At 39.2% G+C, this 12,029-nt stretch overlaps 1 protein-coding gene across 1 annotated transcript in view; it reads left to right on the top strand.

Moving 5' to 3' along the window:
• The window catches only part of PON2 (paraoxonase 2), a 33,729-nt gene that overhangs the window by 9,079 nt on the left and 12,621 nt on the right, over positions 1 to 12,029 (top strand). Inside the window, exon 2 of the mRNA XM_080936176.1 lies at positions 1,900 to 1,970. Within this exon, the coding sequence (XP_080792302.1) occupies positions 1,900 to 1,970 (71 nt within the window). The remainder of the gene's footprint in view (positions 1 to 1,899; positions 1,971 to 12,029) is intronic.

The raw sequence follows: 12,029 nt of genomic DNA, 5'->3' as shown, positions 1-12,029 counted from the left end.
TGTATAGATAACATATGTAGGAATAGTTAAATAATACTATATATTACCATTACGGATATTTTTACTATTCCTTCCTTTGATCACCAACCACTGGCAATGTCTGTGTCTGCACAGTCCTTGCTACAGGTACTTCAATTGTTTATGCTTCTTGTTGTAATTTACCTTTTAAATTGCTCTAGGAACATGTGGGACTAAGATTTATTATATTCTATAGCATTAGCTTTAAAACTTTCACTTATGTAATGTATTTTGTCCACATTCACGAACTCACATACTGTTTATTTGCTTTATGGTTACATTTCAAGTCATGTAATACAATTTGATTTCACTGTTTTGGCACTAGAAAGATGGCTCAAAGTGTTCAGTGTTTGCTGTAAAAGCTTGACACGGTGAATTCTAGCCTCAGAACCAATGTAAAGGGTGGAAGGAGAGAATGAATCCACAATATTATCCTTTGACCCCACACATAGTCTGAGACCTCCTGGCACCCTCCCAACACACACATTATCCAACACACACATACAATAATAATAACTCTGAAGACTGTATTTGTAAGTCTTACATATGCATACACATACACAATGAATAGTTGGCATAGACCCATAGGTGCTGGTTACCTAGGCCCAGGTATCCTTCTATTTGGTGAAGCCTGTAGGCTTCCTCTTTTCCTAGGTGTGGAAGGCAGAGACTGGAACAGAGAGGAGCTCACACCAAACTGCTATTTCGACTTTTAACTGTATGGGCTACACAGAACCACTGCTGTGGGAAGTGTAGCTTTTCCTGCAGCCCAGTTGTCACTCTCCAGATTGCAGGACACCAGTGTGGGGGGGGGGGAGGAGTAAAAGGGAGTAGTATGAGGCCTTCAACATAAAAGTGTCTTTGTGTGATGGCCCAGGCTACCTGGAGGGCCTCGGGGTGGAAAGGAAGCAGACCACCAGTATGCAGCAATCTTTCGTCCTTACTTTTCTCGTCTTTCTTAAGCACCCCACAACCCACTTGAACACTTTACCAAGTACTTTTGATAGTCACACGTGTCATTGTTGCTCTCTAAACTCCCAGTCTCCCACAAATATACTCATAAGGGTGGGAACTTCCTGAACTCCTTAATAAGCCTTTATGAGTCTTTGGCATGTGTCAGGCTCTGAGACGTGGGTAGTTTATTATACATTTTTTAAAATACTTGAGGTATTTTCTCGTGTTCACATGTGCTGGAATTGAAGCCATTTGCCGCCACCCTGGGCTTTATATGATGAGGATCAAACTCGGGGCTCTATTGAGTCAGGAAAGGCTCTACCCCTAGAGTCTGAGCTTCAGCCCATTCTTTCTTGCTGTTGTCAATTATATTCATAGTTTTGCTTTGTGTGCATAGGAGGGTAAGAAAGATACCAATGTAGAGGCGGAGGACAATTTGTGGTGATGTGTTTTCCTTTCATCGTGTGGATTCTGTGCATGGAACTCAGGAGGCTAGCCTTAGCAGCAGGCACCTTTCCCCACTGAGCCATTCCACTGCCTCCACGTTGGCCCCTTTCTCTTAGCAATTTCTCTTCATAGAGGGAAGCTCGCTGTCACTTTCCCTTTTATGGATCTGCAGTAGAAAGTTGGGTTGCTAGCTAGACATCTACACCCCCTTCCCAGGGCAGAGCCACAAAAAGGATGAATTAGGCTGTTTATATATGTCCAGGAAATCGAAAGTGTGGCTTCGTGAGTCCACAGGTCTGTCTTTCTGCCCTGCACATATGGAGAACTGAATGCCCTACATGACTGATGTTTCTTGTGCTTTATATGTTTCCACACTTGTTTTCACTCCCCGTGTTATGTCTTGCTCTGTGCCTCTTCAAACTCTTCCTGGGATGAACCAGGGAATGCACACACAAATAGTTTTCTTTTGCTTTCCAACAGAAGTCGACTTAAAGCCTCCAGAGAAGTAGAATCTGTAGACCTTCCAAACTGCCACCTCATCAAAGGAATCGGTAGGTATATGAGATGTTGCTGTTCTTGGTGCCTTCTGGTGTCCACTAGTGGTGTTGTATGTGTTTTTACTGTCAACAGCAATTATTAGTACAGCTCATTTTGTCAATATGTACCATTCTGACCCATCCTTTTTCATCTTAAGGTGCCAGTATTTTTTCTTTCTTGGGCTGATTAATTGCGCATACAGCGGCAACTGAGATCTCATATCTGACCCACAGTTTTCAGGCAGAAAGACTAGGCATACTTATGAAACTTCAGGGCCCAACCCTAGTGATGCTCCTCATTCAGCAACACCAACACCACTTCAACAAAGCCGTATCTCCTACTCTTTCCCAACTAGCTTCACTAACTGTGGACCAAGCATTTAAACATACAAGCCTATGGAAGCCATTCTCATGCAAAATGCCAGAAGCTGTAACAACAAACTCTTGTTTAATTTTCTCAGCTGTGAACACAAAGAGGAGGGTAAATAACCAGGGTGGGCCCTGCCCTCTTGAGTCTATGAATACACTAAGATGCCTGAGTCTTAGCAGGAGCACATTTCCCAGGATTTTTGCTTATTTTTGTTAACATTTAAAGCATCTCTGTGGCACGAACACTAAGGGGAAGATAAAATTTCTGCATGTCAATACTGTAGGTTTGATTCAGGGGGTTGGTAGGACGTTTGTTGTAAGATAAAATGCAACCTCCTGTTAACTTTGCTATCTGAAGTGTTTAGCTCTTGAGCTGAATTCTTTAGTAGACCATATTAAGATAACTTAAGTTTCATCTCTGATTTTTTTTTCATTTCCTGTAGTTAATGCTGCATGTACTATTGTAGAAGTAATAACTCATGCTAACACAACTTGACAATCCCCTGTGTGGCTTGTTTTCTAAAGTATGGAGAACAAAACCCTAAGCTTCCCTAGGTCTTGTAACTTAGCAAGGCTTGTGAATGGAAATCTAGTCCCCAATAACATTACATTTTAAAAGGTAAATGCAGGTGTGATTTAATAATAATAATAATAATAATAATAAAAGAGCGGCTTTGGTCTGCAGCAGACTGAAGGATCTGCAGAGACTCCATGGGCCTCTCTACCCTCTCTCTACAGTTTCCTTCAGGGCAGAGTCCCTGTCTTGTTGTTTTTTACCTTTGCCATCTACCAAAGTTCCCAGAACTTAGAGATTCTTAGTAATAACTATTAACTTATCAATGGGTGATAGAAATGCTGGCTTTTCTTAAAGGTATCTCTCAGTGTGATTAGAGAGATCAGTGGTCAGAACACCCTGATTCCTGTTCTGGTCCTACTACACACAGCAGCATGAACATTGCCCATGTTTGGTCTTCTTATTAGTCACTGTGATTGTTGACTTTGTAATTGGAGCAAAGGCTTTTAAACGTTAAAACTCTTGAGTTCTTTCTTTGGGAGATGTAATATGGAAGCAAGTAACATTATGCCCCATTTCAGCCTTTATAAGACAGGGTTTGGCCATAGGTGAGATTGTTGGGTTTCTTTTTAAGCAAATTAAAATCTGTATTACAGATATTATAGAAATATCCTGTTCCTTATAGCCAGTAACACTGTTAAATACATTTCAGATATTTCTGTTTTCACTTAAATGCTATGCTTTGGCCACTTATATCCAGATAATTAATTACCTTCCTTTTTAACACTATTGTCTGTGAAAAGTTTATATGAACATTTTATGGTCAATGCATTCTACAATGGCAAATAACACAGTCTTCACCAAACTTCATTCTTTCCCAGAAATAACTCTAGGGATAAAACCATATCCTTTCCCTTTATAGACTTAGTGAATACTCAGGCAAATACATACATGACTGCTGTCACCAATGGCATTTGAAAGAGATTTTGTTCTTCCTGCTTTATCCTCCTTATTCCTGAGTGATGTGGGCAGTTCTATGTATTGACACATGTATATCTATCATTTAGGTGTGTACACATGCCTCTGTGTATGTGTGTGTGTGTGTGTGTGTGTGTGTGTGTGTGCACATTCACAGGTACATGTGTTCAAAGCTGCATGTGTGTGCAAGGGCATGATGGGGGAGCATTCATGTGTGTAGGTGTGGGGGCCATAGGACAACCTTAGTTAATGTTTCTTAGATGTTATCCACTTTGATTTTCTTCATTTTGTTTTGAGAGAGTATCTCTTAATTGTTTAACCAGGATCAAACTCATGACTTTATGTTTGTAAGGCAAGCACTTATACACTGAGCCATCACCTTAGTCCTGCCTCAGGGTTTCTTTTGTTGATGTTGTTTTATTTGTTGTTTGAGACAGAGTCTGAACTCACTGTATAAACCAGGCTGGCCTCAAACTGTTGTTTGTAATGTTTTTATTTTCAATGATTTATTTACTAAGTCTCTTTTGAATGTACATTAGACATATTGTAAGGGCTTTTTAATTTTTTAAATTAAAAAAATTTTGTGCATAAAATGCAGAGTCTATCATTTTAGTCAACTGAAGTGTAAAATTCAGTAATGAATGGGGAGAGGGAGGAAGTGAAACTGCAGTTGGAACATTTTATGAATTATGTCTATAAAATGCGGAGTTTATCCTTTTAACCATCTGAAGTGTAAAATTTAGTAATGAGTGGGGGAGGGGAGGATAGAAAATGCAGTTGGGATAGGATATATGAGAGAAAAATAAATAAAAGGGAAAAGTCCATTTCATTATCAGAGATGACTTATTCTGTATGCCAGGCTAAGGTGGAACCCACTATGTAATTCAGGTTGACCTTGGCTCATAGCAGTCATTCTGCTTCTTTCTCAAGAATACTGCTATTCCAAGTATGTGCTAGCATTTTGTGTAGTCCTTGTAGAATGTGCCACGTTTGTTTACACATCAGGTGGCTAATTATAATCCCTTACCTTATAATTTCCTGTCCAGATTACAGAGTATTTCCTAAAGGAATATCAACTTGATCATATTAATTTAGCAAAGGAGTTTCACAGACTACCCAGGAGCAGAAAAGGGCCTGGGGCGTTTATTTTGATTGGGGTGCTTAAAATTTTAAAACTGAAGGAATAACTGATGTAGAATACAACCTTGTGTTGTCTGGATATAGGAAAGGACTTCTATGCTTTTATAGTTTTCATCAGGCTGCTCCAAGTATCTCAAAATAAATAATGGTAGATGTAAAACATAGCAAAACACCATGCAAATGCTGCCAAAAGGGGGTTCTTTTTTTATCCAAGAGAGTTTTTCTTTTCTTTCTTTATTTTTTTTTATTTTTTATTTTTTTTTTTGCTTATTTGTTTGAGGATAGAGGGGAAAAAAAGAAGAAGACAAAAGGGCAAAGGAAAGGAAAAGAGATGGAAATAGCAAAGAGGAACAAATAAAACAAATATTGAACTAAAGAGCAAATTGAGAAAATGTACAACTGGTCAACCTTCTAACCCATCCTCAAGGAGAATTGTGCACAAGATTTCCACTGTACTCTTTCTATGTCAACGATATTATAGAGTTGCCTCGGTGTACAAAGTTATACCTCATTCTTAAATATTTATATGAAACTGATTAATACTTTTAACAGAAGAAGGTGCAGTGCAATACTTTCGCTAAATATTTGTTTTTAAATACTTGGGTTAAAGCTGACAACCTATAGTTTATTTTCAAAAACACATTAATTTTTAATATATCATATGTAAATAGTGAAACTTAGTTATGAAACACAAACTTTAATATAACTGATTTTCTCCTGCCTCGTTAGAGTATATAAGGACCATAAAACAAATCGTTGTGTGCTAATTATATCAAACATATATTTCAGGTTTTTTTTTTAAGTTTTTCAATGGTAAATGTTTATGTTTTTTTTGGATGTGATAATAATTTATACATATATGTAGTCTGTAATGATTAAATCAAATGAATCAGATTTTTATCTCCTCATATACTATTACTACTGCATATTGAACATCTTTGAATTATGCCCTTTTTGTTATGTTAAAAGGCCTGCTTCATGGGTATAGACTGAACTTACTTCCATCTGCTATATAACATCAGAACGACTTCCAACCAGTTTTTGGTATGAATTATTTAGCCTGTTATTCCCTGTCCCTGCTCTTCCTAACATCTAGTAACATTAAAGTTTCTATTTCTGTGTGACAAACATTTTTAAAAAATTTTTTGGCTTCCACAACTGAATAAGGACAGGTTTCTATCACCAACTGACTAAGAACAGGTTGTCATTTATCCTTCTGAGCTTGGTTGGTCTGCCCGTATAATTCTGTTCAGTTCTAGCCGTGAGAGGCTAGAACTACAAATGAGAGGCTACTAAGAGGTTTGTTTCTGTAGTATAGATGGTTATTTTGTTTGTTTTGGGTTTTTAAAATTTTGTTTTGTTTTGTTTTAGGAGATATTCTCATGGTATAGCTCCAGTTAGTCTTATAGTACTTGTTGGCTTGTTTTTAGTTCAACCTGGTCTCAAACTCATGATCTTTCTACTTCAACCTCTTGAGTGACGGGATTATATGTGACCCACAGGTGACAAGATTTCACACTTTTGTAGCAGAATAATGTTCCATTTTTTTTTTTATGTTTAGTCATCCATTCTTTGGGATCTTGATTGATTCTACATCTTATATGCTTTAAATTACCCTGCAATAAGCTCAGCCATGCAGGTATATTTTTATTTAATGACTTTATTTTCTTGGAATTCTACACAGTAGAGGGATTGCTAGATCACAGGTGATTTGTTTCAGTTTTATTACAGGTAGTTTGTTTAGGTTTTATGAACCGCTAAACTTTTATCCACAGTGACTATATTATTTATAGTCCACCCCCCCCACACACACACGGGGGGGGGGTTGCAGGAGCAGCAGCAACAGATAAGGTAAGATTTCCCCATTTTCTGCATTCTCACCAACGTTAGTTTCTGGTCCTTTTAATTAGAGGCACTCTAACAGGGCTGAGCTATGTCTTACTGTTGTTTTGACTTGCACTTCCTTACTAACTGGACACTCTACTTTTTTGTTGTCTCGTTGTATGTCTTCTTTCAGTAAATGTCTATTTGAGACATTTACCTACTTTTCAGTGGGGTTTTATATTTTGATGTTTAGTATAGTTTTGCTGTTGGATTTCCTGAGCTCTTTATGCATTTTGCATATTAACCCCTTGCCAGATGAAAGGCCAGTGCACAGGTTCTCCTGTGCTTTGGGTATTCTCTTCACTCTGCTGATGGATCTCTTAGACAAATCAGTGGTCATCATTACCCTTGCATTTGCATGTCTGTGAATAGATCTCTAACAGAGAAGCTGTTGTCTTTAGGAAATGTTTCAATTTCTGGTAATTGTTAATGAATTATCATCAAGGACTGATAATGCCACCTGTTTCTAACCACATAAATCCGAACAGCAAAAGTTTACTTCGGCAAAAGCAAATTGTCTGGCTTACCAAAGAGTTTCTTCACAGATCTCCTGCTGATCCCTATTTCTTGAGAGTTCTGACCCCTCTTCTTCATGGTTAATTTAGTAGTTTGCTAGTCCTAGCTCCTTCTCTCTATCACCCATGGTTCCCCTGGTAATTCTCCTTCTTACTGCCCTCCAGACATTTAAGAGGAGAACCCAGACTCAGGCCCCAAAGCCAGGCTGAATGTATTTCTGTTTTATTTTTAACTAGGGCAGTTCTGGAAGTGAAGATTTTGTGGAGTCACAAATAATCCAGCAACTTACTTTATGGTGCCTCCTGGCAGGAAAATGAAAAGGAGCCTCAGAACTGGTCTTGCGGGTGCCAGGAGACATCTATGAAGGGTGTTAGACAAGAGTGGGAGGCTGGGTCACTGAGCTCTCTGGTTACTTTTGCTATTGAGTTAATAATTGTCACATTATCAAACAGCCCTTGGCTCTGGGAAGACCACCTTCTGTGAGTTTCAGTCTCATGGAAGACAATAGGGCACCATCAGACACATTACTGGACAAACTGCCAAACGTGTTTCTGTTACAGCTCACTGGGACAGAGCGTGCCTCTGGGGAAAACAAGCCCCATAGCATTTGTATTCTGAACAGGCATCTGTCTGTGTTTCTGACCTTTATGTGGTGATGTGTGCGAGCTGCTGTCTGGAATTGGAGAGAAGGAGGAAATATGTCACCTATGCCCCCTCTCCTGAAGTGTTTAATGCCTCTGAGGCTCTTCGGCAGCCAACAGAGCGGAGAAGATGAGGGATCAGAGGCACATTTGGGATCCGTTGTTTTAGATCTAATTACAACTGTGCTTCTCTCCCTCTGGTTTGCTTCTGCCTGGTGGTTAGAGCACAGCAGGCAAATGTTTGTTGAGTGCCGTGTTCATGATCTATAATGGTTAATGAAACCTCTGGATTTAAATATGGACTGCAGTTGCCCATCCAGTGGTTTTTGATTACAAGGAATAAGTGTGTGCTGGACCAGCATCCCCATGTACAAGAAATCACCTTTGTATGAGAGGCACAGCAGTAAAGATAAAGTGTTTGGGGAAACTTCAGTTGTGCACTTAACTTCTGTGCAAGAGTGGAGTTTCCTTCCTGCTAGTGCTCTATCTCCCCCACCCCCAAACACACACGCACATACACACACTGTCTCTGTCTCTCTCTTACACACACACACACACACACACTGCAGCACTACCTTTATTATCACTGAAAATGAACTCTTGGTAATATTTTTAAGTATTTTAAATATGTATCTATCATGTATCATATTATAATGTCTTTCTGGATTAATCAGTAACAGGCATTTACTGCATATTCTGTGGTGAAGAGAGTTGACTACTTACTGCATTTTTAAAATTCTTCTGTGTCTATATTGTAGGCAAGCTTTTACATACTGACAATTTAGCACAGTACCAGCAGCTACATAATAAAATGTATACTGCCAAGAACTGGTTCCATTAAGCTAAATTCAAAACAACTTGATTTTCCAGAGTTATAGCCTAATACAAAGTTTTCAATTTCTCGGTTGCTCTTCTCCAATTCTGCCCTCCTCCCTCCTTTCTTCCCTCTTCCCTCCTCTCTCCTTTCCCCCCTTTCTCCCTCCCTCCCCCTCCCCCTCACTCTATGACTCTCTCCTGAGTTAGTTTTGGATCTAGAGCTTTTACCATCTACACTACAATCTACCTATGTAAAGAAAGACACTGGCAAATTCCAAACCATGAGAAACAGATTTATTTCTTTTTTTTCTTTTTATGACACATAAGAATATAAGACCCAAAGATTTCATATAATTTGTAATTTATTTTTTAGTGTACTATCTTTTTTTTCCTGAGTGATTGACTGACACATGTACTAGAGAAGTGAATTGAGAAATTCAGAAAGAGGCAGGTGTGGTGGTGTAGGCCTGTGAGTCTGAAACTTGGGAGGTGGAGGCAGATGCGGAAGGAACATCATAAGTTCAAGGGCACCTTGTTCTATTTTGAGGATTTCAGACTAACCTGAGCTAAACAAAATTTTTCTTTTGATTTTTTTCCATTCTGTGAGAGTCTGGCAGCGGGTCACGTGATCCATCAGGTGACTGCTTTTCTCGTTGTCATCCAGGGTCAAAGGTCAGATGAAGTAATAAAACTGTCTCCAATGTGTGGCTTTCGTTTCTGTTCAAGATTATAACCTTGTTTGCTGCCACTTTGGTGCATGACAGAACAGGAAAAGAATGTACATGGATATCTTTATTGGATTTTACCCAGTAGTTTGTTCATCTATAGCCTCGTGTCCTATGGACCCGGGCTTATACATGTGATCATCCGTGTCAGCAAGAAGCGGAGCAGCCATGTTGCCAGGTGTCTGTTGCTAAGAAGGAACCAGGAATGTTTGGGGACCTTAAAACCACCAGGCCTCTCTGACACAGATGGCAGACAGTTGCTGAAATAACAAAAGGCAGGGGAGTGTAGAACCAAGAAACATCTGGCCTGCTCTGACACAGACAGACCATTGCTGAAGTAAGAAGAAGGCTTAAAAGCAGATGTGCTAAATAAGAATTCCCACGGAAAGGTTTTTAAAGGAGGTTCTAAAGAAAGGTTCAATATTTGAATTGATGATGATTTTAGTAAACAAAAAAAATTTTTTTTTAAAACCTCAAATTTGGTTTTTTCCCCAACTGAATTTACAAAGTATAATGTATCTATCATCCCTTCATGTTGATTCGTATCTGAGTGGTAGTTGAGGATAACTCCGGAGAGTAGGTCCTGTAGATCCCAGGACTCAGGCTCAGATAGTTCGGCTGTATTCCAAGCTCTACCCACTGAGTCATCTACTTGCCCAAGTGTGGTGTTTTTAGAGAAAAACTACATTTTTTTTCTAACAGAAATTTCACTAAATAATGGTGTGATAACTTGTAGGTCAGACCAAAAGATTCCAATTCCCAGTTGGAGAGTGATTGATTGGTTGATTGATTTATTTGATTTTCCATGTGCTTAGCCTTTCAAAGACCCCATCCTTTATATATAAGCATGAGAGAATAATTCTGCTTCTCAGTGTTCTAAAATTATGAAAATTGCTTACAAATATCTCATAGTATGTAAACATCAAATTACATTAGCAGCTATCCCTACTGATGTTGCTATGTGGGAGGAAGGTTTTTCTGCAGAAATTACTGCACTTGGAGTCATCACCGACGTGGTGATGGGAGATGATAAAACCCTGCTGTGTTATTAGCCTTAGACACAAACATGGACAAGTAGATCTAGAAAACTCTACACAGTGTCCAAGACACAAACATCAATTTCTTCTCTAAACCTGGGCCATAAGATAAAAGGGGAAAAAAAGGAACAGCGTGGCTGAAGTAAGGGATCTTTTGAAGATGTCTCCTTAGTTTATACACTACTGGTATTTGTGGGAAATTGTCTCTTCAGCTTATGAGTCATTAATTCATTTACTCATGCATGCGTTTGGTTTTAGGCTTGGTGACTGAGCACAGGCCCACTCAAGCAGGCATGAACTCTCTTACAAAGCTACACCAGTAGCCTGTAGAAAATGGGAAAAGAAGAAAGGGTAAACTAGAAAACAAGTCACCCATCTTTCTCCCACTCAGGAAACAGTGGGGATGTTTTTGTTATCCCTTTTTATGTGTACGAATGTGCACATATTGAAGTTACATTTTCTGAAATGATTTCCATGGGGGAAATGTTAATCAATTGACTTTCTACTATTTGGACTAAAAAACGAGAAGTGTGTGTTTGTGTGTGTGTGTGTGTGTGTGTGTGTGTGTGTGTGTGTGTGTGTGGTGTCAGTCTGTCTCTCTGTCTGTCTGAACATGAGTATGGACTTTGGTCAATGATAAATAACATAACTAACTTCTAAACTCCTAGATTTATTGAAAGATTGTGAGTATCTCTTTTAATTTTATGTTTTCAATTCAAGCACGAACATCTTAGAGGGTGTCAAGAACAGCATCCAGTGCCAGGGGTTTAACCAAGATGCCTGGTGATTCTTAGACATTTGGGGTTTATCACAGAACCTTCCATGATCTGCCATAAACCAAGGACCCTTGTCACAGAAAGTTCTCATCTCTATATGCAAAAGCCATTTTTCAGTGCATAGAACTTCAGCAGGTTCACCCGTTCCCCCGAAGCGTATCAGTGACCCTTTAGGAACCCAGGTAGGGTCCCTCCCAGCCACTGAAACGTACTTAAGTGTCTTTGTCTAAGCCTTCCTTCTGAAGGCCAGGCAGAAAGGCCACTGTTATGAGTTCAATTCTCTTGTATTCTTAATTATGTTTTGCTTTTGTGTTTCATAACCGAGTAAAGGCTAGTGTAGGGGGGGGGGGTTAACGTGTGGGCAGAGTTATGAAATCAAGACCAAATAGTGGCATAAATGCTGTTTTTATTTTGACGGCATAGAAATACTCTCAGCCATAACCTTTGGAGTTGTCTTAAGGAGGAAGATTGAATCTTGTGGACTGAAAGAATGTGTCATGATTTAGCTTAATATACGCCATTTTTATCCTTTCCTTGTGTTTGGATCTCTATTATCTGTCTGTGAAATGTGTACAGCGAGGCCGTGGGGAAGGTCTTCTGTCTAATTATTTGCTATGCTGTGTGGAGGGTACCTCGGACAGTCAATAACAATCAATAGTAATTGTAGCCTGGCTCAGA

This window comes from Micromys minutus (genome assembly GCF_963924665.1).
Source record: "Micromys minutus genome assembly, chromosome: 23".
NCBI lineage: Eukaryota > Metazoa > Chordata > Mammalia > Rodentia > Muridae > Micromys > Micromys minutus.
The sequence above is the reverse complement of the archived record's forward strand: the minus strand, read 5'-3'. Positions and strand labels throughout refer to the sequence as shown.